At 39.5% G+C, this 25,318-nt stretch overlaps 1 protein-coding gene across 2 annotated transcripts in view; it reads left to right on the top strand.

Annotated features, from left to right (window-relative positions):
• Positions 1-25,318, top strand: part of GSK3B (glycogen synthase kinase 3 beta) — a 146,746-nt gene that overhangs the window by 34,357 nt on the left and 87,071 nt on the right. For both annotated transcript variants that reach the window (XR_011152026.1, XM_069021108.1), the window contains exon 2: positions 20,563-20,756. Coding sequence is in view for 1 of the 2 variants with exons in the window: in XM_069021108.1 (XP_068877209.1) it covers positions 20,563-20,756 (194 nt within the window). In the remaining variant the exon portion in view is untranslated. The remainder of the gene's footprint in view (positions 1-20,562; positions 20,757-25,318) is intronic.

Here is a 25,318-nt window from a genome sequence, read left to right as displayed (position 1 = left end):
TTCTATGCAAGCTCTTGTCTCAAGGGAAAAAGAGGTTGTGTGCTCCAGGCCTGTCTTCTATGTTACCCATCACAGTATCATGTAGTATTGAAAGCTGTTTTCAGACCATCTTGTAAAGAACAAGATAAAAGTAATGTTAAGGTGTCCTGGTCCTGTACTGCTGCCCTAAATCTCAGCCCAGAGGAGGAGACAGCTCTGCCCAGCTGCAGAGAACCCAGTAATAGAGGTTTGGGTCAGAAGAGCAGGCTGTAGAGCTGTTCAGAAGCAGAAATTAGGATGAGAACCTCACTACCTCCCTGCTTCTGTGGCATTCATTTCCAGGGCAGAGGGAAATACCAGTGAGACTGCTGTATTTGTTAGTAGTTGAAACCAACCATGTGCAAATGCTTGATGTGGCCTTGTGCCTTTTGAAGAAACTTCTGCAGCTGAGATACTGGCCAGTGACTCAGTGTTTTAAGCCTGTTATTTCTATTCCTCCTAATTTAAGATTTACCTGGAGAGGATGGGCATTCATGAAGAAACAGATAGCCTTTTAAAGATGGGTTTTACTCTGGATAGAATTCCCTTGAGATGACATAAAAGAGCAATAACTATGGGTGGTCACACAGCTGGGAGCAGGCAGCCCACTTCTAACCTGGGTTGCCTTTGCTGACATTGAAGCTCTCAGAGATGGAGCCTGTGGCACAGAGGTGTGTAGCTGTTTTGGAAGCAAGCTTTTTTTTTTGGCTCTTAAGTATCCAGAGTAATGTGTAATTGAAATAGCTAAGCTCCTTATCTTTCTTCTCATTCTTCTCTATCCTGAAAACCAGGCTTCTCAGCACATCTAATTTAGAATCTATACTTTTCTGAAGTGGGTCTCCTTGTAAGAATACGATGAAAATTAGATCATGAAATTGTATTTTAATAAGTTTTCCCAGTATATTAACAGTTTGAAATATTTAATATTAAGATTTCCAGTTTTGACTTAGAAGGTAAGAAATACTGTACTGAGTCCATTATTTGGTGTTTGTATAGCCAAATATGTGGTCTTCAACTGTGGCAGTCACATCTCTGTTTAGGGAGTACAAGTGAGCGTGGCCATTCTGTGACTCACTATCCTCCTACTTTTCTAGGATCCAGTCATCAGGCTGGGAACATTAGTGGCTGCATCCTTGTCTGCTCCCTTTAGTATCTGCTCACAATCCTGAAGTAACAGACTTCTAAAGTTCTTTGCCAGCTATGTTGATCTTACCTACTGCCATCAAGTATTTACTGCCATTCAAGTAAGCTTTGAATATATTGCACCCTCCCAACCCCATCATCTTGCATTCAGATTGAAGAGCCCCAGCCTCTTCAGTCTTTTCTTTCAATGCGGCTGCTCTATCTTTAATCCTTTAATTGACCATTTCCATGCCTTTTTAAATTCTGCTTTGCCCATCTTAAATGCTATTCCTGTCTCCACATCCTGGCTCTTAAGTCTGCTGTGCACTAAGTTTTTACATAGCAGAACAATTACTTTTTGCCTTGTTCCGAGTTCATCCAGAACTGGTTATATCCAATATCTAGATGACATTTTAGTGCATGTTGCACTGTGAGTCTGTAATTTCAGGACTGTCAATGATGACTTAAGTATCACTTTGTTGAATTGTAGACTCCACCTATAAATTCAGCATGGAAGCCTAACACAGATGTTTCTTTTTTTTTCTCCCCCCTCCTATTTACTTTCATAGACCTGTTTGCATTCTGCATTGAAGTTCATCTACCACACTTTACTTACTCAGTTTAGTGAGGGCCTTCCAGAGTTCAGAGTTACTGCCATTGCAGCTGGCTGACCTGAAAAAGCTTAACTTTATCTGCACACTTGGAGGATTTCACTGTGCACTTCTATCTAGGTCAGTGAAGATGTTGAATAGAATGATTCCTAGCAGTGCTGCCAGGTCAGCTCCACTATTGACTCTTCTCTATAGTGGAAAGTTGACTATTAAGTCTCACCATGGCTTCCTAGTCTTCAGCCAGCTTTTTGCCTATAATTGGATCTTTCCTCTATAGCCTTGACTTCTTGCCATAGACTGTTAAAGGAGCAGTCTGGACTTTTTGAAAGTCCAAGTATGTGTTTTCCTTGGATTTCTTTTACCTGTTTGCTTGGAGTACTAGCAGGATTTCTCTTAGCCAAAGACATGTTCAGCTTCTTTCAGCAGGTTGTTTGCTATGCTCTTCATATTGGCAACTTGCCATGAATGGAGATTGCATTTACCTACACCCCTAGAGACTCCCATCGGAGATTTTTTTGGAGATGCAATTGTTGAAGAATTTGAAAAAAACTTGGAAGTTTTTTTTGAGAAGTTTCCTCTCCTAACTCAGTGTGCCCAAAAGCATAGGTTTGGATAATGTGAAGTGAAAACTCAGTTATAATTAGAGCAGATTTTTAACTGCACTGTATTATGGGGCATATTAAACCCAGACTGGGCAAATGGCTTCATGTAAATATGTATGCAACTTACAGTTCTAGTAAGTAAATTCTGCTGAAATTAAAAAAAAATGAAGACAATTGCTGAGCCATTCCTAGCACTTGTGTTAAAGGTAAGTCTTTTTTGACAGGGACAAGAATTATCTGTTTTAAGACTTAACAAACCCCTTACCACCCGCTGCTTTTTTTTTTTTTTTTTTTTTTTGAGTACAGATTTACATTAGTTTTCCTGGTGGGAAAGGCTGTCGACCCTGACCTGTTCAATTCCCCATGCTAGTTTTTTTTTTTTTCCACAGCTGTGCTGTGAAACTAACTAGTGAGATGATCCAGACCTGCAAGTGTATTTTTTTAAATTAAAAAATATAGATTGCTTTCCTTTTCCTCATTGATATTTATAGCATAGCCACACAAATGTTTTCATCAGCATGGTTTAGCGTGTGATGAATTACGGTAGAGGGGAGAGCTGCCACAGTGTGTGGGAGACTTTTTAATCTGATTTTTAGCTACCAGACAAAAGCAACATGCAACTACAGTATCAACTCTATGTAAAACCATCAAGTTAGGAGTTCTAATTCTATTCTTCATAGAAGATTGCTTTGCAGTTGTGGCTGCTATGATGATTGTGATATTATTTTCATGAAGTTCACTGCTGCCCTTTTCTGGTACAGTGTCATTGTTTAAGTGCAAATATGTAATGTGCAGTAAATGTTGACTTGTGGCCATAGGGTATGGTCATAGAATATTGAACTCCTGTAGCATTGCTTTGATCTAGAAAGACTTGTGTTGGTGACAGTAAGTCATTATTGAACCCTGATAGGAAATATGGAAGGCAGCAAATTGCTTTTCTGCTTGAATTAACCTTTATGTTACATTCAGATTGCTCCAGTTGATGCTGAAGGTGAAATAATAGAATGTAAAAGAACACACGTGTAAAACTGCAATACATTGTACCAGCATGTGATTACCTACTTGCAAGGGATGTTCTGGTGCCAAAGCTAAACCATCATTTTGGAGATGGGAATGATGGCTGTGAAACTCTGGAGCTCAACTTGTCTGTTTGTCATAAGGGAAAAATCCTGTTAAATGTTTTGTTCCTCATAATTGGACTGGCTTACAGTGCTTTTTTGGAACATGGCTTGTTTGTGTTGTGTTGATCATGGCCACATAGTAAAAAGAATGTATTTTGTAGACAATGTTGCATTGATCTGTCCTGTGTGGCTTCTGTGGGGACTTCTGTGTCTGGTGGGATAAATGGTAGGAGAATGGATTGTGAAATTGAAAGGAGTAACTTAGAACTATTAAAAACCAGTGTGTATATAATTTGCTGTGTTGAAAACCACTGCAGTGGTATTCTCAGGATGTTTTTTTAATTGTGCAGAAATCTGTGAATGCTATCCTTGTTTGTTCTGGTGACTGATTTTTTTTACCTAGTGATGTTTCTTAGATTAGCATGAAGACCCAAGATACTTTATTGTTTTGTTCACAGTCAGTTTTCAAAGCCTGTGTTTGGGGAATGTGTTCCTATCTTAGCTGTAGATCTTTCTGTTTTAATACATCAAGGAAATACTGAACTTCTTGGTTTAAGAAATGGCTGTATAGTTAATTTGATGGAGCTTTCTTGTTGCATAAGCCACATTGTGCTTCCAAGCCTTAAAGGCCACAGGTCTTGTAATGACCAAGGACGTTTTGTCCTCTGGATGCAATTTGTAATTCTGTAATAAAATGCTCTGGCTTTCTGCTCTTGAGGCCTAATTTTGTGTGTAGATTCTTTAGTGATGAAGAGACCTTCTGAAGTACTTGGAATTGTGGAGGAAGCCAGTTTTTATTCATCCTGTACAAGTTTGATACCTCATGTCCATTTATTCATCTGATTACAGTTCTCTGAGGAATAATTCTGCTGCCCTGGCAAATGAGCTAAGAGTAAAGGTAGATGAAGATCCATCGTTAGGATAGGTGGTGATCCAGTGTTAAATGGAAAACCCCATCTTTAAGTAATGTCAATATTGCCATAATCTTTGGTGTTGGAAAGGGGTTGAATTTGGGTTTGAATATTTCCTACCCATCTACTTTTGATGAACCCACACATTAACCACCTCTGATGAGGAGCAATATGTATAAATATCTGAAGGTTTTTCTTTGTTACTTTGTTTGTGATGCAGGCACTAGGCATTACATCCAGTAGTTCGTATCTGCTGTGTTAACTGTCAGACTCTTCAGATGTGACAAACTGGAAGGAGCAGTATTTGGATTAAAAACTAGACTGTATTTTCAGGTCGTCTTACAGAGAAAATAAGTATTTTGCAAGCATTATCACTAATTACAAAATTGTGTACTGACTCAATTACATGCTTCAAGGAAAAAACTGGGAAAAGAGCTGGCTCTTTTAATTGCACACTGAATTGTAGGGCTGTTTGATTTTATCAGGATCCAAACTGAAATATTAGATGTTTTCTTATATGCAAGTGTAAAGAAAAACAGAATCACGGGTTCATTTCTTGGCAGATAAAGGACAATTACTGATTTGATTGTTATAAAAACATGTTTATTCAGAAGAATTTTTTTAGTAGAAGAAAAAGAGTGTAGTTTGTAATAACTTTATCTAAACTGAAACACGAGCAATTTCTTTTCTGCTTTTTGTTAGGTTTTGACATAGCTTTTTAAGATGATGAGTCTCATCTTGCCTTTGCCAAAATCCTTCTCTGATAAGTTTGATATATGCATTCATTATCTCTCCTACAGTGCCAGGCTCTAATGTCTTAATGAAATTTCATTGTGGGTTTGTGGTTGAGTGGCTGCTAGTGTGGAAAATAACTTCTATTCAAAACTTCCTGTCTCAGCCAAAATGCAAGCATTCAAGCATATTCTGTATGCTCTTTTTCAAGAATTACTTTTCTTCTCAACTTAGTCACTGCTACTTGATCTTTATTTTATGTTGTTGTGACCTTCTCTTATTCCCAAATTCATGCTAAGTGGTTTTGATCTTAATTTACTTAGTCTGTTTAAAGACACCAGTTTACATTTTATTGTTTCTGTCCAATTGGAAGATGAAAGATGAATTTATGGACCAGATAAAGACTAATCCCATGTAATAAAAGAATGCCTGGATGCTGGGTAATATGCACAGGCCGTAGCCAACCTGGACTTTGAACAGAATTGACACTACTTGCTGCTGTAGATGTTGAGATAAAATTTCAGCTTTCTACTGCATAGTCTTGACACTGACATGCTTTAGAGATGTCCCTTCTCCTTATGCATGTGTGGAAATGGTTGGTTGGCTTCCTGTTTGTAGTATCTTCAGATCCTGGACTGGGTTTGCAAACTCTGGAAGAAAAATCCAGAGATACTGCCTCTGGCTTAGGAAGTTCCCAGGCCACCTATAGCTGGGGTCTGGGAGAGTGTGCTGGGATAGTTATCCCTGCAAGTTTGTCCTGTTTTATACCCTTCCTTAAACACTTAGTATTTGCTGCTGTAAGACAAGGGAAAATGGGGTAGATGAAGCCATGCTTTCTCTGTTATGTACTTTCTTTATCTTGATCAATATCATATTCGAGTATCTTTTTTTTTTTTTTTAATATGAGCCCTTCGAATAAAGGAATTGTGTTCTTCAAAGTGCTTTGTTAGTTACTGTCTTCTGAGGCAGGTAATGAAACCTTTGTCTGCAAGAACATTGGATTGTTTCTCTGAGATGGATGTCTCTGTTATTGTGTTGAAAGTATCCTCCTTACCTGGACCAAGATAAAGCATTGCCATTATTCTCCAGCTGTAACAGCAGTAGAGAAATATTAGGCTCCGTTGTTTCCTTCTAGAAATGGAAATGTTTTGCATGTGCTCAGTCCTGGCTTCATAATGTCTACTTTATCTTGCCTGAGATTCCTAGGATGAGAGTTTATGCAAGAAGAGAAGAAAAAGGTAGCTGTATTGAGATACCAGTCTGTTTTCTCTTCTCCCAGACAATCAAGCTTCTAATTAAGAAAACTTGCTGCACTGCTGGCAAAAAAAAGCCTAGGTGCTTTCAAAACCTACATAGATTTGGAACAGCGGCCCTTGAAAAACCATCACTTCTGGATAGCTACATTACTTTTGCAGCTGTATATATATATATATATATATATATATACATGTTTGTTGCCTTAAAAATTGTTCTTGTGTTTTTAGGCTTATCTTTTCCTTAATATAATTTATTTTCTGCTTCGTGATATCTTCAAGAGTGATACTGCCTTTGTCTGGTATGGAAAGTGGCAGAATTTGGGAAAGGCCTGATTTTGCTACTTACTTTCTCTCTTACCTGCATAATTGAGAGGAACCTCTGCTAAAAAAGTGGTGCTCTCTTCTCCCTGTTTCCAGATACCTGTCCTATTTTAGGATTTCAAGCCTCAGCAGTCTTCCTTAACAAACAATTACAGGAACAGTTTGAGACTTTCAGCTATTTTTCCCTGAAAGCCTCTGTCTGCTCATATGCTGGCTGAAGGGAATTAAATCCCCAGATGTCTGGGCTCCTTCTTAAGAGAAGTATTACTTTTGTTCATGTTTTTCTTTCTGGAGAAAACTAATTCCCATTTTCTAGGGTTTTAGTTTACTAAAATCTGTATGTTGCAATAAAATATTTGGAAAAATCTTCTGTAGTTTGAATTATATTATTGTCCTTTCACTGGGGAAAAATTTGTATTGAAGTAGGTGTATTGTTTCTGACAGAGGAAAAATAAACTTCTTAGTAGCTTTAAGAAGCCATAGGAGAAAATGATACTCTGTATTATTTAAAGCACGCATTTTAAGGCAGTATAGTTACTCTCCAGAGTAAATGTCTGTGCTGGTGTAATTTAACTTGGTTGTTGGGTTTCTTTAACCATAGTAGAAATATTTTTCAGTTGTTTGACAGTAGAAGCTTGTGTTTTGCTTTGAGAAGGCAGAGGATGTGGTGCCCAGGTGCTTCCACTTAGGTTCACCCAAGCCTGCAGTCTGGCTGATTCAGCCTGCCCTTGGCACAGGCTGTCATTGCAAGGAATTGCTCTGGCTGCTTCCATCTCCTTCCTCTGCCAGCCTGAGCACTCACATGGCTTTGGGCAGGCAGTTCTGTTCCTCTGGAAGCAGTTGGGATGCAGTTCACCTTCAGATAGCAGTCTTTGATACCTGGTAGGAGGGCATTGTGGTGTCAGGGCACGGGGAGGATTGGGAGGGCCAGGATTGTCCCTCTGGAGGCAGCCTCCTCCACAGGCTGCAGCTCCTCCGTGTCATTGGGTGTGGGTGTGTGTTACACTTAGTGAGCCTTTCCTGGGAGTACAGGCAGTAAGGAACAGGCTTGTTCCCAGTTCTTCCCCTCCTCACATCGAGCAACTGCCTGTCCTCAAGATGAGTCAGTTCAGCTTGCTGATTTGAGGCTTGCTTTATTTTGGAGATGGATTAGTTTGTCAGATCAGTAGGCTAAACTGACTCATCCTCAGGCTACGAGATTGCCAGATTTGCTATGGCAGGAACATGAAAGTGGGAAGTAAGACCATCTTTTTTTGGCAGTAGCCCCCACTTTGATCAGATTACGTATAATGGGAAAGTGAGCTGTAGTTTCTCTGGTTACCTTAAATAGCTTTAGAGATGTCCAACACTTCGTTCTCTTGCTCTTCTTGCTCTACTATTTTTATTACTTTAAGAAATAAATAAATTTCAAAAGCAGGACTTGCCAGTGGTGAATAGCTTATGCATCTGGCTTCTAAAATGCTGCCTCATCTGTAATAATAGCTCTTTCACCAAGATAGCTACTCCTGCCATGGAGAGTATCTGCATTGCACTGACGGCATGCCTACAGTTTGTTAATGTTAATTGAGATAATGTTCTCGTTGAATTCACAACCATCTTTAACCTAAACTGACTTGTTCCATTTCTGTGCAGTTCTGTGGCACAATCTTAAAGCAGTAATTCGAGGTGGATGCGGAGGCTGTGGAGTCTCTTAAAGCTGGTCTGTGCTCTGCAGCATGAATTGGACAGTGTAGCACAGCTTGATTTTGCTCTCTGGAGAAATAGTTGCAATGCCTCTTTAAGTCTTAGAATGGTGTTCAACCTCACCTCACGGTCATCTTAGGGATTCAGACTGGCTACTACTAATTTTTAACTTCTTTTATTCACTGTATTTCCTATCCAAGGTGGATGTGGCTTCTGAACAGCTGGAAGTTCTCTTTCTCCTCCTCCAACTTTAAAACACAGTCATCAAATGCATTTTCATGATTAGCTTCATCTGTCTTTCTCTTTGGGATTTGATTGCTGTCTCAGATTCTAAACAATCTGTTTCTCACTGTGATTTTCATCTGTCTCGTTCACTGGGCTGGACTCTGGGTCCAAGATGCTGTTTCTTGGTCACAGAGAGAATAGAACAGCATGACAAGTGCCTGCTGTATTTCTGTGCTGTGTTCAGTGAAGCTGAAGAGTAAGAAAACATGTGTCAGGTCCTAATTGGACAACATAATTATGGAGTACTTAACAGAAAGGAGAAACTGCAAAGGGAAGGAAAGTCCTCTGATATTTGGGAGAGTAGAAAAATGTATTAGAATCCAGGGCCCTTGCAAGGGGAGAATTTTGTCCTCTGTCCTGCCAGGAAAACTTTGCAGGTTAAGTGGGTGTTACTGTTCATTGCACCTGGGTTTCCAAGTCCACCTATGATACCCATAAATACAGAAATTGCTCTTCTTTTTTTAGACAAAAATTTCAAGGTTTGAGGGTGCTCCTTTGTGATAAGGATTGGCTTCACACTGTGGCAGACGGGGACCTACCAGGGAGACAGCAGCAGATGTGGAACCGCATGCTTTGTGCCCTGCTTCTTTCTCTAGAGTCTGGCAAGGCTTGCAGAGGCTACAGAGAACTACCCGGAGGCTCTCCTGGCCTGGGCTGCCTGCGGAAGTGGTGACAGCAAGTGTTTCACACCCCTGGAGAACTCATCTGAGGGTTCTCTCAGTTCAGTGTTAATATGCTTGCAGTCATGCTCCAAATTCTCTCCTTGATTCTCTGCTCTTGCTTCTGCTTCTCTGCACTTCTTGATGTTTGCATTTTGGGGGGTTGGGGTGTTTTGGGTTTTTTTCACCTGTGTTTTTCTGTTCCTTACCTTCACTTTATTTTCTTCTTTCTTTAGCCTATTTCCTTTTTGATTCCTTCCTCCCTCCCTCCCTCCCTCCCAGCGGGGGCAGGAGCTGTCTCTTATTCCTGGTGCTGTGCCTAGCGCAGTGGGGTCCTATTCACACTTCATACTTAAGCACTGCTGTAATTAACACAATTGAAAGATGTTTTATTTAAACCTCCAGTAGGAGAATACAGACTCCCTCTAAGATGTATTAAGATGTTCTTAATTTGTGCAAGTATATGGTAGGGGGGGTCTTGGCAACTTGCAGCTACTGCAGGTGGCTTCCTGTGGGTTTTGCTTAATGGTACAGTCTTATGCATTTGAAGCTTCTTGGTGGATGCAAAGAGAGAATGAAAAGGAATAAAACAGTGGTGTTGTCTGTTGTCAGGGGTCAGAGATGAGCTTGTCTCAGTAACATGTATATTTAACTAGATTCAAAAACTCTTAACAAATGCAGTTAGAGCTGAGCCAGGGAGGTCTCCAGCAAGTAGCCTCCCTACTTAAGCAGTTTGCAAGAAACTACTTCAGTGAGAGGTTTGCAGGTCATACCAGATATTTTGGTGGGAAGACTGTAGACCACCTGGGAATTCCCATGTGAGCTGTTTATTATTTGGTATTCTTTAAGGGGCAGGAGTTCCAGAGTCTGACAGTGGTCTTAAAGTAGGCGTGTCAGTAGGTGGCCAACAATGGATTTACTCATCAGCCTTGCTAGAAGGCGCCAATAGACTCGTTCGGGGTCAGCTGTTGAATGGCACTAACAAGTGGATAAACACGATCTGTTTGTAACTCAGGGTTCTTCGTGTCAGGGCTCAGTTACAGGGGCTTTATAAGTTACTATGTGTCAGCTGAACTGCTATAGCTGTCTTCGGCAAATAATTGCTAAATCGTGTTCCCTGATGCTGTAAGAGGAAAGAATAACTAAAGGAAACTTCAAATAAGAAATCCTAGTAGTGTATAGGCTGAATTTCTCAGCTAGCAATTAACTCAGAGCTAAAAAGCAAAGGAGAATACTACTGAGACCACAGTCCTACAGTAAAATGATGTTGTCATACTGTTGCTGTTCATTCCCTATCTCCGTCCTTTTCTCTTACGCTGCATTTAACCTGTAAGCTTTTTGGGGCTAAAATGACCTGATCTAAGATTATAAAAACAAAATCTGTTATGATCGCTTTGATACTTGCTTCCTAATCTGTGGAATCACCTTATCTAAATTTAGAGTTGATTTATATAGCTAAATAGCTTTTGTGGGGTGGGTTCTTCTGCATGTGGGTGGAGAGAGAGGAGAACAGAAAGAGTGCCTACTAAAAATAACTTAACAAGCATGAGACTGCTTATGAAACCCCACTGGCAGGCAGTGTTTAGATTACCTTAATTGTATGTTTCTGTGTTTTTTTCCAAAGCAGAAATATAAGTGTAAGCATTCTTGTGGATATTTTGTTTAGTCACAGAAAAAAAATTCTTTTTATGGTAGTCCCTAAGGCAATTGTGCAGAATTTTTTCCCCACCCGAGTGTTAAACTGCAGCTCTCTTCTTTAGAAATTTACAGTTTTAGTCTATGTTTACCATCACAGAAAGAGGTACTTGAAGCAAGCTCTGTGTTAATGAGAGAGAGATGATTAACACAGACCTTAAATGTGCCTCAGGTGAGGGCACCACCTTACCCAGTAGTAGGAAGGACAGCTTACAGTAACATCAGTCTTTTTTCAGACACTGCAAGTAAACATCCCTTCGAGATTCAGCTGTTTGGTTTATAAATCAGCGGGGTGTTAACTTGCTGGGATTTCATGGTGGCCGATGTAAGCAGCTGATTGTTGGAATCCCATCTGCCACAGTTGGATCCAAGGAGGTCATCTGATGGCCAGTGTGATAGGCATTTAGGCTACATCAACAGCACTCTTCTCATCCTTTTTCTGCTTGTGTTTTTTGTTTTGTTTTTTAAACTGCTCAGAGTCAAGTTTATGCTGGAGTAGAGTAGCACAACTGTGTGGCCAATACTGTGCTGTGATCACTTTGACTTCCTTGATTAAGATATAAAAACCTGTAGAAAGTCAATGCCTTAGAACTTCATGTGACCTTTTAGTGGACATTTTAAACAAGCTTATCATGAGAATGTTCTGGGACCTGCTCACTGCCCTGCTTGTTCTTGAAAGGCTTGTTTACAGTCTTTAGCATTAAAGGGAGTGAATTGAATGGCCTCTCCAAAAGTCTATCATTACCTGTAAAGAAAGACTTTAAGCCCCAATGGCATTTTGAATGTCTGAACTGGGATGCAGTAAATCCAGATGCTGTTCCTTCTGCTAAATTTTAGTTTTTCTTTTTTTTTAACAGATAAATAATCGGGGGGAAATATCCTTGCATCTCGATGTAATTTTATGTGTTTTTTACATCAAATGTAGGCCTATGAGGCATGTCATTACTTGTCACAGTCTGCTGGAAATACATTTAGTTTCTTTTTCCTTTTTTAGTGGCACAATGACATTGAAAAGAGGTCAGTTGAGTTACAGAGTTTCATTTTTATTATAAAGTTATATCACCTTTCTAAACTGTTTTTTGTTTTGTACTGAGAGTATAGTTTATTTTACTAGACAGAAGTCAGTCACTGGCATTGTGTTTACTTTTTGCTCCATTTTTTAGTTCTTTCCTGCATAAACTTAACACTTAGTACTTTGAATTTGTATTGCCATTTTAGAACCTGTTGAGCAAAATGTAGAGCTACCATTTTTGAGGTTACAGGTTTTGCCTTCTGCAAGACAAACTTTTTTTGAAAAAAAAATTTCAAATGATTGACATGTAAAAAGCATTGTTGTTTGGTGCAAGTGGAATGAACATTTTCCTTTTACTTCCCTCCTTTGTGTCCAGCTAGAGGCAATGGCAATTCTGATTTCGGGGTGGAGTGTTTTAGAAGCCTTTTATGTTGGTTATCTTTGACGTGGCAGTTGTTGCTGAAATTTGTCCTGATTATTTGTCTTGGGATTGAGCTGAAGTGAATTGACACATAAATTAACCGTGTCTATCATTTGATCATTAGCAATAAAGCCAAAGAATGACCTATCACTCTTCACATTTTCATTATTTATCACTTTATGGTGTTTTTGCTTAAATTGAATGCAGATTTTGACTGTTGTAGAAAGCAGCACATTTGATACTGAGTTATGACACCATTGCATTAGTGCTGAGTAGAAGGAAATGGTTTATGTGGGTATTGAACCTTTCTGACCTTCTTAAGACCCTAAGAGGCATCACGTTCATCCTGTGCATGCTTTATTTCAAGCCTAGCCGTTGCAATTCAGCAATATTTTTTGTTCAAGAAAAGATTCCAATCTAAAATAAAAATCTGTGTTGCAAAAATAACCCTATCTTTCAGAGTTTTTAATAAGGAAATTATTCTAAATTTTGTCCACCTACAGTTCTGTCCTAAACTCTCGCAGTTTGTTTCTAGTCATTTTTTGCAGTATGTCCTCCACCTGCAGATCAGAGCTCTCTCTGAAATGTCTGTTCCTTCTTCCTTTTAGAGATAATCCTCCAGCTTTCTCTTTGACTTGAATTGTTTGCGCTCTTAGGTCTCACTCAAAAGAATGTATTTTTTCTGACCTTATGATGTCTGAGGCTTCTTTCTGAATTTACAGTGTTTTGAATCATCACTGCTGCATTTCAGCTATCAGGATTGAGCACGCTATTCCATGGGTGTGAATGGCTCAATGGGTGTGAAATTGCAAAGAGATTTTTTTTTTAATTTTTTTTTTTTTTTTTTTCTGGCTGATGTTCCTCTGCTTATACATCTAAGCATTGCTTTAGGTCTCAGTAGCAATGTGTGCTTCTGTCTGTGCTGGGATGTAAGTCAGAGTTGATGACTATTCTTTGGATGACTTTACTTGATTTGGCTACATGGCCTATCATCTTGGGTTCTGGATCCCTCTGCTTAATTTGTGCCTGGGTTAGTAAGGAAAGTCATCTGCTTTTTCACTGGTCTCTACCCTGTGCATAACTCTAAATCTTGTGTCTTAATACTTTGTGGCTTGTCTTTCAGGTTGTTGACATAAGCAGTAAGTGTGAAGGCAAAACTGAATGCTGGTGGCATCTCATATTTTATTAGGTCTTAGCAATGCTGAACTATGGGCTTGTTACAGAATCTCCGCTAGTGTATTATAATTTGATTAATAATCTCTTTTCTTTCTATGTGTTTCTTCATTAATTCAGGATGTGATGGCAGGTCAGAAAACCTAAAGTCACAGTGCTTGTGCATCAATGTTTTTTTCTTTTTTGTTTTCCAAATGAACCTGTAGTCCCTAACAATATGGAATCTAACAATCCGGTCTCTATAAAGTAACTTACTGCTTCTTTATTTATTATTAAAGTAACTGGTATGGTTCTTAAGCCAAAATTGTTGTCCCAATAGCAGGATTGTGTGAATCATTCCATCCATCTTTGAAGTTCTCTTGAGTGTTCTGATTCCTTTCAGAAATCACTTCTCAGACTTCTTAGTTAACTCTTCCAAAATCCTTGGATGCAAATCATGAGATTCTTCTGATCTTAAGTAATGTCTAATGGCTGCTCTTTTATTTCAGTATTCAGTTCCAGTCAGGAAGTCAAGTGACATTTTCTGTGCTAAAACAAGTGTATGCACATATGTATATATTTAGTGAATGCATCTGCCTTACCTGCGTGATGATGGGCACACTTACATGTTTGTGTTCAATGTTTGACCTGAACTGTTTTTGAAATTCTGAGGACTCCTTTTGTTTGGAGTAAATTTAAAAACCAAACCACACTGTGTTTTGTAAGACTCCTTTCTTTGATTCCCTGAGGTTTTCTGATTTGGTCCATGTATGTTCATTTCAAGAAAGCTGTGACTTTTTACGAGGGCATACAGTGATAGGGCAAGGGGAAGTGGATTCAAACTGAAAGCTTGAGATTATACATAGAAATTCTTTACTGTGAGGGTGGTGAGACACTGGGAACAGGTTGCCCAGAGAAGTTGTGGGTGCCTCGTCCCTGAATGTGTTCAAGGCCAGGCTGGATGGGGCTTGGAATAGTCTGGTCAAGTGGAGGTTCCCTGCTGATGCTGGGGGGTTAGAACTGGATGAGCTTTAAGGTCCCTTCCAACTGAAACCATTCTATGATTCTGTATGGTTCTAGGATTTTTGTCTTGTACTGTCTTCCACTAGGTAACATTTACTCAGTTCACTGATCAAGAAAGGAAGCTGTCTAGTAAAACAATTCATAAATACCATTTTGCTACTTTCTCCCCTGTACTGACTCACAATTATTAGTTCTTTGTGAAACTATCTTTTTTTAAAATGTAGTAGGAAAAACTAATTAGAAAAAGAAAATTAGTAGTGATTTCTGCTGCTGACAGTGTCTTTCCTCAAGCATACACTGGCCACGTTAAAGACTTTCAGAGCAGCTGCTGACCTTCTTCCTTCATATGCCATGAAGAGTTACCTAAGAAGCCAGGTGTTTTATTCCATAGCCATATCTGATGATCAGCACCAGATTCTAGCAGATAGCTCAAGAAAAGTTTTCTCTTAAAACATTTGTTTCACAAAGTAGTCAGATCTTTTGACCTTCCAGTTACCTGCAACTGAAGATGGCCATTGCAGTTCTGATAGACTTCCATTCCCCTCTGGTCACTCGTTTCTTTCTAGGTAGTTGTGTCAGCTGCTGGTTGTAACCTAATCCCATTGGCAGGGGCTGGATCCAGCCGGGTCAGGTTTCTGTGGAAGTGACTCCTTGACTGTATTGAGCATTGAGCAAATTTAAGATGAAACAGTGCGGCAAAGCCTTTTGAAGGGGAGAAGTAGTCAAGTGACTTAATATTGAGCCATATCTTGATAGTGATGTGAGACCGAGATCTGAAACAGTGGAGATATTTGAGTTAAGTGGACACAGTTACGTGACCTCAGACATTGTACAGAGTGTGTTGTGGGTCTGTGAAGTTTTCTTTTAGGGTTTAAAAACAACCTAAGTAATACCTAGTGGAAAAGGCTGTGGGCATGCCAGTGAGCAGGAATGTAGCAGTTGGAGAAGGGAAGCAAGAGGACATAGGTAAAGTCAGAAGAGAGGAAAAGGTGGAATTTGTAGGCAATGCAAAGGATCAACCTTGCATTTGAAGTAGGAGTAAAGCTGCTGTAGTCATAGTACTAATACATTGTTCCTTCACTTCAACTGTAAAACAAGTGGAAGAGGGCACATATATATATAGTTGAGAGGAAAAAACGTAATCTTAGGTCTCTGTATGTGCATTAAAGTGTGTTTTTAGTGCTCAGTTAGACACTAAACAGCTGTAGGGATTTAGGGTGGACATAATTTTGGACTTTGTCCAGGCCCCTTCAGTAGAAGGTGTGTGTGTGGGTGATCAATAGCAAAGGATGCCTTTCATGGCCTCTGAGGACTGAAGTGAATTTTTTTGAATGACACCTCATTTGGCACAGGCCAAAAGTAGACATGCAGTACACTTACAGAATGGTCATCTTTGAGCTAATAGTAGGAATCTGCAGCTGGCAGGGTATATATGTGGCAAAATGTTTGCCCACTAGCAGGATCCCTACTCTCACCTCAGTAAAAACAAAAACATCTGCCACCATGTATTTTTTGAGATGCAAAAATAGGGTTGTAGCTTGCATTGATGGTCTGTGGTCTTCTAAGTGGAGTATGCTCATTTCTTCCCACAAACTTCTGAGTATTCCCTGCGTTCAACAGTGCTTTCACTGATTTTACCTAATGCTTGTGATGTGTCCCATGTGGTCATCATGTGCTAACGGTAGAAAGTCAACTAGATCAATCAGAGCACTTGGAAATTAAAATGTCTGGATTTTGTTTTCACTTTCACATCAGAATTGTGGAATAAGCCCTTCATCAAAAAACCCAAACCCAAATACCACATCAGGGATGTTAAACATCAGTACTGTGTGAGGAAATGCTTTAAGGGTTTGCATGAAACATACCAACTGCAAGTGCAAGTGTATTATAGTGTAATAACTTTTTATTTTTCCTTGTGCTTCTACCCTGGATGTTATAAAGGTGGTTGGCATAGATGATGGTTACACAGTCACATGAATTTGCTTTTTTGTTACAATAAAGCAAGGTCATATTGCTGTCTGCCCTAGAAAGCCGCAGCTTCTGGACATGTGCTAGTGATGCTTTTCATGTGAGCTGTGCTATAAGAACTATTTAGTATTTTGGTATGTAGTCATTCCTTTCTTCTTTAGTTTTTCTATTTAATGTCCTAGTTCTGTTGTAGACCTTACAGTCGAAGGTGTCAAGGGTATTGTGTGGTTGACAGTGCCTGCTTATCTGCAGGGGACACCAAGTTTGACAGTCTTAAACAAAATAATAGGTGAAGGGGATGAGATGAGAATGGTCTAGGCTTCCCTTAAGGCTTGCTGTGGTATAATGCTTTTTGGTGTTTGCTGTTAGGAGTCTGTCTGGAGGTACTGAAGATTGCTGGGCTGCTATCTTGCATCATGCTGAGGCTTAAACCCAGCATTTCAGAAAGCTGTTTAGTGAACTCCTTCATGTGCTGTTTGGCTGGCAAGTCAGCACTTGCTGTCCAGACAATTAAAACTGGGATAACCATCCTGAACTGTGTATGATCTTGTGAGCAGTACCTACATCTGTGTAGTGCAAGGAGTGGCAAAGCAGGCTTGGAGCCCCTGGATGCTGCTGTGATACAAACCCATTATTTGTATATTTTGAGAAGCAGTGAGATGTTCTACTCTTAGAGATCAAAGCTGTCAAGGGTGCAAGGTGAATTTTACCCCTACGCTCCCTCAGGTTCAACAATACTGTAATGTAATATAACTGAAACTCTAACAGGCATAACTTTTTTAAGATTGGAGTCCTTACAGTGTGTTTTGTTGAGAAGTTTGCAAAAACTGTTGTTTCCTGAAAGCAGGAAGCTGGGAGAAATCTATATGAGGCTTAATGCTCTGTGAATTCTGGTAGAGAAACAAAGTAATTAAAGTGTCACTGCATACACTTCTAAGCTCTGATGATTTCAGCAAGTTTAGTTACGAGCTGTTTTCCTATGGACTTAAAGGAAAGTGTCTAAAGCTGACTGGTTTCTCATTTGAGCTCTGGAAAAGTTGGCTGGGTGGCTGCAGCTCCACTTTGGGACGAAACACTTGAAGTGGCCTGAAATTCAGGGTTTGCTTTTGTGGACAAGGAGGCCCCTGAGAGAGTTGCAGCTCTGAAGAAAGTCCTTAGAGCAAATCTTTTGATACTAAGTACTTCAAATATCAGCCAGTGTTGCCAGGGACAGTTATTTTTATCTCTAAGAGTTCATTAGTCTTGATTTTTGGAAAAATGGAGAACAAAACTCATTAACAGTAATCTCAATACTCTGATCTAGTGAACCCTGCCAAAAAGAAAAAAAGGCCTCTCAAAATCAAGCAGGTAGGGGATTACCTTTTATTTGATGAGGATTGCTGTAGTAAAGCAGGTGTAACCTATTTGTATATTTGATGAGTTAGAATGCTAATCATAGAATAGTTGGGCAAATAAAATCCAGTGCTGCTATGAGAGTTACACCTTCAACTTGCTTACAAAAAAAAAAAAGGGTTTCTTTGTTTTGCTGGCTTCCTTCATTGTATTTCTTGCAACTATCAAAGAGGAGAGTGAATTTTCCACGCAGCTAGTATGCTTCTATTTATGCTTTCCTTTCTCCCTGGAAGAAGACATTAATCTGTCTAGTGTTCCTTCCTACCCCCTGCCCCATTTTCTCTCCAGATTTATAAATCTGCATCTCACCTGCTCGTGACTATTATGGGGAAGGGTTATACCTACTCTGTATTGCTTGGCAAGTAATTGGAACCCTTAGCACTAATGTGCTTTATTTATTTTTGGTTTGTTAATTTGTTTCATGGAGCAGTTGTAATCATAAAGCAAACAATTTGTAAGAACCTAAAAGGCAACATAGGAGATGAATAGCAGTTAATGTGGATTTTTCAGGAGGAAATCATGTCAAGCCCACCTGCTCTTCTTCTGAATCTCGTAGGTACAGAAGAAGTAGTAGTAGATGTGGGTATCTTGACTCTGAAGTTTTCAAACTAATTTTCTCATGAGAAATCTGGGAAAACAATGGACTACGGGAAATTCCATGAAAGGCATACAAAATGATTTGATTATTTTGTTTGAGAATAACAGAAGGTTCAAAAAAAAAATCGGATGAGATATTTTATGGGTTTTTGCAAGACCTTTATGCAGTCTCATAGGATTCACCAGTTTTCACCAATTCGTTAGATAAATTTAATGTAGCATTGGGAAATGGATCTCCTGATAGTGACTGTGCTTGAAGGATGTGACAAGCTGATGAGAGAGTTCGGTAACCTTGGATGCAGTTCAGTCAGGACAAACGCAGAATATTAGGCTTTGATAAGAGCAATCAGGTGCGTAAGTGGAAAGTGGATGAGGATTGGACAGTCAGCGGCTCTGCAGAGGAGAGTTTGGTACACAAGCTGATCATGAGGTTGCAGCATTGCACAAGCTGCAAACATTGTGCTGGGCTGTACAAACAAGTGTGTTGCAAGTCGGACACAAGAAGTCACCCACTGTGCTGTGGAGAGCTGAGATAAGCTTCTTTTGCAGAGTCTGGTTTTAGGTGCTGTACCTGAGAAGTTTTTAGTAGTGAGGGGAGAGGTTCCCGAAAGAGAAATAACTTCTGCATCATAATAACTTTCTTTGCAACAGCCCTCATATTTGAAGGAGGCAGTGGGGGGAAAGAGAGCAGGGGTGAGCTGTGCCATTTTTCATGCCCTCTGGGAGCAAAATAAGGAGTGTTTCACCTAAACTGCACTAAAGCTATTGATTGAGCTATCTGTTGGAAAGATTTTTCTAAACACATGAAGAGTGAAGAGAATACCTGGAGAAAGTTGAGGAGAGAAGGTTTATTAATAAGCAGATGTGATGAGCATTTTTTCAGTACAGTTTCTGTAGAATTGTGGTGACTGCTGTGGAACAGCAGGTTCTGTTTTTTCTTGCAGCCCTATTTCATTCTCTAACCTGAGCCTGAAGGGCTCTTTATTGCAGCTGAAAGGCAAGAAATGCCCGGAGTATGCTTGTAAAATGCCTAAAGCTTTGGTCCTTTTATGAACAAAATCAGACTTTGAACAGGGCGTGAAGCACTGTTGGTAATAACAGTGGGGCTAAAAGGAGGTGATAGCGGCTTGGGTCTTTTGATAGGAAAGTGGCTGGGAAAGTGCTTGTGAAACCCACAGCCTTGCATCTGCACCAAAGCACATTCACCTGTGCAGCCTCCATTCACCTGTGCAGCCTCCACTGCCATCTTGCATCCTGAGCACTGTCACTGGCTGTGTTCTAGTTCACGTTGAGATGCCAGCTAAGTGCCTGCCATTGTCATGCTTCTCCCTCTGCCCCAGCAAGTGCATCCCTTCTTTGCAAGGAAGTCCAGACAGACATGGGAGAAGGGAGGAACAGGGCTGTGCCATCTGATGCAGCCTGGGTTTCACTTCAGGTGCACGCATCCGGGTTTGACAAAGGTTATGCTTCCTAGTGCTGCAAGCTGAAGCTTTACATGTGGGTGGATTTGTAACAAAGTGCTCCTGGGTTTTATTGCCAGATAAATGCCTGTAAAGATCAGAGTGCTGCTCTGAACTCTTACTGGCAGTTTGGTTTCTTCAGTTGCAGGAAAAATATGGGAAAATGCTTCATTTTGGTAATACAAACAACACCCTGTTTAATATCACTTACTTTATAATCAGATGTAGGGATAAGTACTTGGCTTCTTTGTGCATTGCATTTTATTGCTCAGTTATTTGCTTCTGGAGAGCAAATTTTTGTTAGCAATAATTTAAATGAAAAATTGTCACCACTTAATATATATTGGTAAAAAACATGTTCAGTGATTTCTTTGCATTTTGTCAGAGATTTTCTATTTTTCTCTATAATATTGAAATACATATGCTGATCTAAATCTTTGTCTTACCGTCTTCTGTTTTAGTCTTGTTGGTCATCTTGTTTACACTGTATTTTGACTATTTGTGTATCTCTTGCTTTCCAGGAGACAAAGATGGCAGCAAGGTGACTACAGTAGTGGCAACTCCTGGACAAGGTCCAGACCGACCACAAGAAGTCAGCTACACAGACACCAAGGTGATCGGAAATGGATCTTTTGGTGTTGTGTATCAAGCCAAACTCTGTGATTCAGGAGAGCTTGTGGCCATTAAGAAAGTCCTGCAGGATAAAAGATTTAAGGTGAGCCTATGCATAAGTTCATAATATTTTTATGAATGCTATCTCCTTTTCTATGTCTTTGATGGCAGTGTTTTTGATTTTCTTAATTTATTTTCATTGGAGCACATAAGTACACATAAAAATTTTCAGGACTAAAGATTAAACAGATGGATTGTGATAAAGCAGTGTAGTTTAGCTTGAAAATCAGTGAGTCACTGTTACAATTATTTGTATTAGTGCAAAGCACTAAGCTAAAAATACTGATTTGGTGTGCTGTTTCCAGGTTGCAGACCAGATTTCTCAGAGAGTGAGCTGTGGAAACAAGGGAAAAGCTTGTCTTAAGGTTACTTTTTTCTAGCATAGACTCTTCTCCAATCATTAGTAATTAAACTGCTGGAAGGAACAGAAGCCTTTGGGCTTTGTTCTTAGTTGTTGCATCTATAAAGTTGAAGGCTGTATTTGAGTAAATCAGAAATTGTGAAGGCCAAGCAAGAAGATAACAGATACTGCGCCCAGGGCAGTTTGGGCCGAAGATCACTTACTTCTCTTGTTACCTGATTTATAAATGTGTTCTGTCCTGGTTTTAATACACTAGTGATCCTTTATTCTAAACAAGTAGCCTTCCAAAGAGAAATCTTTTTATCTAGTGATTTTTAAACCAAATAAAAGTTAAGAACCATAAGCCACCTCATCTCTTCTGTTAGTCTCCTGCTTGGTTCCTAATGTACTTGACTACTTTCCCTTACAGTCAAGTGGCCTGCAGATCAACTTGTGTGAGAAGTACATGATAGCAAAGGTACTGGTTTTGACATTTCTTGTTTTTACAGTAAGACCTTAGGCACAGCTGGTTTTACTGGTAATATTTGTAATTTGCATCCTTTTTTGATAGCAAAAATGTTGTTTTGAAGGAACCTAGTGTATGTCTTCTCCTTGAGTCTTCAGATTTTGTGCTATCATCACCACAGGCATCAGCATATCACAGATGCATTAGATGAAAAATGGGAAAGATACGTTTAGATTAATGTAATCATGCAGAATTGTTTACTTCTAATTGAGGAAGGCGTACAAAGTTCTTACATAGTTCGTACATCTGAGTTATTTCTGGACTGTATTACGGGTTGAAGGTAATTAGTACTTGGGAAGCATGCAATGTGATGTAAGGGTGCCTTATTTTAGGAGAATAAAGAAGAGGCAAAACAGAAAAGGAAAAAACAGGTTCTTAACCTAGCCACACTTGAAGGATCTTTTTTGTCTCTTCCCATTGCATAGGTTTAGGGGGAGGGTCAGGATATTTCCTATACCATGTCTTGCTTGGTAAATGTCAGCTAGTGCTTTTGACAAGAATCTTTGATTTCTTTAGTCTCATAACTCTGGGGTTGTGCAGTATGTCAAAAATGAAAACTTAGCTAAGCATTTTGGTTCTGACCATCAAATATTAATAGTTTGTGACATCTTACTTTTTTTAATCTCTGTTGAGCATCTACAATAAAATGTTGGTCTTTGATTGCTTGTGTTTTGGTAGTTGGTTCAGTGGCATTTTGTTATGTGACTATATATCTTTTAATTTTGGAGTGTTTCTTTAAGTGATTAAAAAAAACTTACATCTCTTGAGTATTAACTCTTTCTTTGTTAAAGCAAAACAGCTAAACTGAGAAGCTAAATAGGGTGTTTCCAGTTTCAGGTATCTGAATTAATTGCCTGCATTTGATAATAGAAGCTGAGAATATCCAATACCTGGAGGCTTTAGTACCCCTAAACCACGTGTAGTTAATGGTTAAGTCCATGTGTAGATTTGCAGATCAATAGCATTAATTTTAAAATACTTTTTAAAACTTCATTATTTGTATGGGTCACATCTGCAGTAGTACCCAAGTTACACATTTTTTCATATTTTTATCCCAAACTTTTTTCCCAGCTTCACAACATCATCTACCTTTGGTCTAAGCTCCCTAGTTTTTCCCATCATTTGTCAGTTTAGTCCTCCCATTTTTTTCACATTCTGATCTAGAAGTGTATGTTATGTTGGCAGGAGGTGTAAATTCCTGCAGGCTGGATGAAAGCCTCTGCCTGGACTGATTTGGAAGCTAGACAGATGTACCTTATATTAAGAATAGCTTACAATTACTTCAGGGTATGCTACTCTTTGGGAATGCCTGATCTAGGTAGTAAGTGCTGGACCACATAATTTATCAGTTAAAGCGGGAACTTCAGAAGTCTGTTGGCTGAATGATTTGAGTGCAGTGTAGGAGCATCAGATTTTGTTTTCAGAGAGCTGAGCTGTGGGTGCAGTTCAGCTGGGCTGTTGCCATCCCTGCTTGGCTGCCCGAGTCCAGATCCAAGGCCTGGTCAGTGGAGTTCCTTAAGAAATCTGCCACTCCCCTCTCATTAATGCATATTCCCACTTCAGCAATGGTTGAAGGGAAAAAGCCAACCATACTGTAGACAGCCGAAGGCGGTGGTGGCTTGTTTGATTTATTACCACTTTCTGAGGGAAGAGAGGGAGCACTGTAGAAATACCAGTCTGCACTCTTCTCAGTGGTGGACGAGCAACAAGAGGAAAGTGATGTATGAAAGTTGCTTCCTGAAATTTGAATCATGAACGAAATTTTCAGCTTTATCCTTCTAGCTGGTGCCTGCTTATCCTGGTGCTTGTCTAATCCTGATATATTTATTTTGGTACATGCTGTATAATTCCTTAGTCATGATTTCTTCAAAAAAATACGTTGAGAAGAGCCAGCAGGTAGTCTTGAAACTTAAAGGGCATGATTCAGAAACTTTAGGAAGTCCCAAAAATGCAGGCTCTTTCTGCAATTTGTGAATGTGGAGGGCGGCTATTGTGTAGATCTGGAAAATGCGCCTCAGTTGCCAATTTTAGATCTCTGTCAGGAAGCTGAGATACTTTTGTCCAGGTTTAAAGCTAGCTTGAAAGCTGGAATTACTGGAGGAGGGTTTTCTTTTTTTCTTTTTTTCCTTTTCCATTACTATGACAAATCAGCCTCCCAGCATTGGTTTGGACCAGAAAGAAGTTGAGTGTTAAATCATTGCTGAAGAGTTGGATCTTACAGTTTCTGTGATGATGATTTTGCAATGCTCCTACTTATTTCTACTCCCTCATTGCAGTTCAGTGCTTTTTCAGTTTGCCATTGCAGTTCCTGCATGACTGTGTTTTAAACAGGGTCTCTGAATTGTTCTGGATTTTAGGCTGTGTGTGTCTAGAGTTCAGTATAATGTACAGCAATAGTACTGGTATGCTAGGGATAGTGGCAAGTCATTGAAGGGAATAAATAAAATACAACTTAGAGATTTATGCTTTTAACTTCAGTTTGCGGTTCTGCCTTCAGCAAGCTAGCTCTCCATACTAAGTGTGAGGAATTAAGTAATGTGATTTTGGGCAATTACCTGATACTTGAATGAGTAGTTCACAAACTGTGTGCTGTTTGTCATTAATCTGTGAAACCACTTAATTTGTTTGATTTAATTAACCATCTCTCATGGAAGGTTATACTTTTGGGGTGGTGGGTTTTGGGGGTTTTTTTTCAGTTAAAAGTGGAACGGGGGTGAGAGGGATGTTTCTCTTTGAAAAATAGTGTAAGGCAGCTGTTCACAAACTTTTGGGGCCAAAGTGCTTTCAAATGGCAAAATTTCCAAAAGAGAGTGACCTGGCTTTCACAGTTCTGTACTGTGTTTCTGCTTCTATCCCACAAATGCATAATAATAGGTTCTCATGCAAAGCATCGATAGGTGCAGTTAAATGATTCATAGTATTTTCAATTATTTTATCCATGTGTCTGTGTAGGCCCTCCAGTGACACAGCCTAATTGTGATGCTTGAAAAGAAAATACGGTAGCATAAATTTTCTTGCACTGCTTTTTGTTAGCATGTTCATTGGAATATTCTTCAGATTAAGAGTCTGTCATGTTGCTGTCTAAATGTGCAAAAACCAATAATAAGCAAAGAGGTATGTTAACATAAACAGTTATTTTTTGTTATTTCTGTCATTCCATTAAGGTTTTTAGGAAATCCTATTGGAATGAATGTGTGAATTGCTAGAAATATTTCACAGCTGACTGAGAATAAGTAGTTAAATTTTTCATATCTGAATTGAAGTACTTGATGTTTCTGCTTTTAGCACTGGGCTGTTGAAATCTAAATGATGAGGAGAGTTTCTACTCTTCCTGCACTTTTTCAAACAGTCTAGATTGGGCATCACATTTCTTGTTAATGGCTCACACAGACATGAAGTGTGCAGCAAGAGAAAGCCAAATTCCGTAATGGGAGCCATTCATGCCATTCAGTCTGTCAAATCATTCAGGGACTGCCTTGGTTTAGCCATCCAGCCGTGTGTGCCCTTGGCTTAGTTGCCTGAATTATTTAAACAGGCAAATCTTCTGGAGTGTGAGAGGATGTCAGACCAGGGCCTTCATGGTCCATAAACGTGAAGCACTGCATTGGTAAAGCTGAGGCCACTGAATAGTAGGCAGTGCTCTTTCCTATTTTTAGTTATAGAAGGAATAGGTGTTGTAACTATTTGCATATTTATTGTTCCTTTGTTTCGGTTTGTTGGTTTGTTTTTTTCCTAAATG

Source organism: Aphelocoma coerulescens, chromosome 1, assembly GCF_041296385.1.
Source record: "Aphelocoma coerulescens isolate FSJ_1873_10779 chromosome 1, UR_Acoe_1.0, whole genome shotgun sequence".
Lineage (NCBI taxonomy): Eukaryota > Metazoa > Chordata > Aves > Passeriformes > Corvidae > Aphelocoma > Aphelocoma coerulescens.
This window is presented reverse-complemented; position numbering and strand designations above follow the sequence as displayed.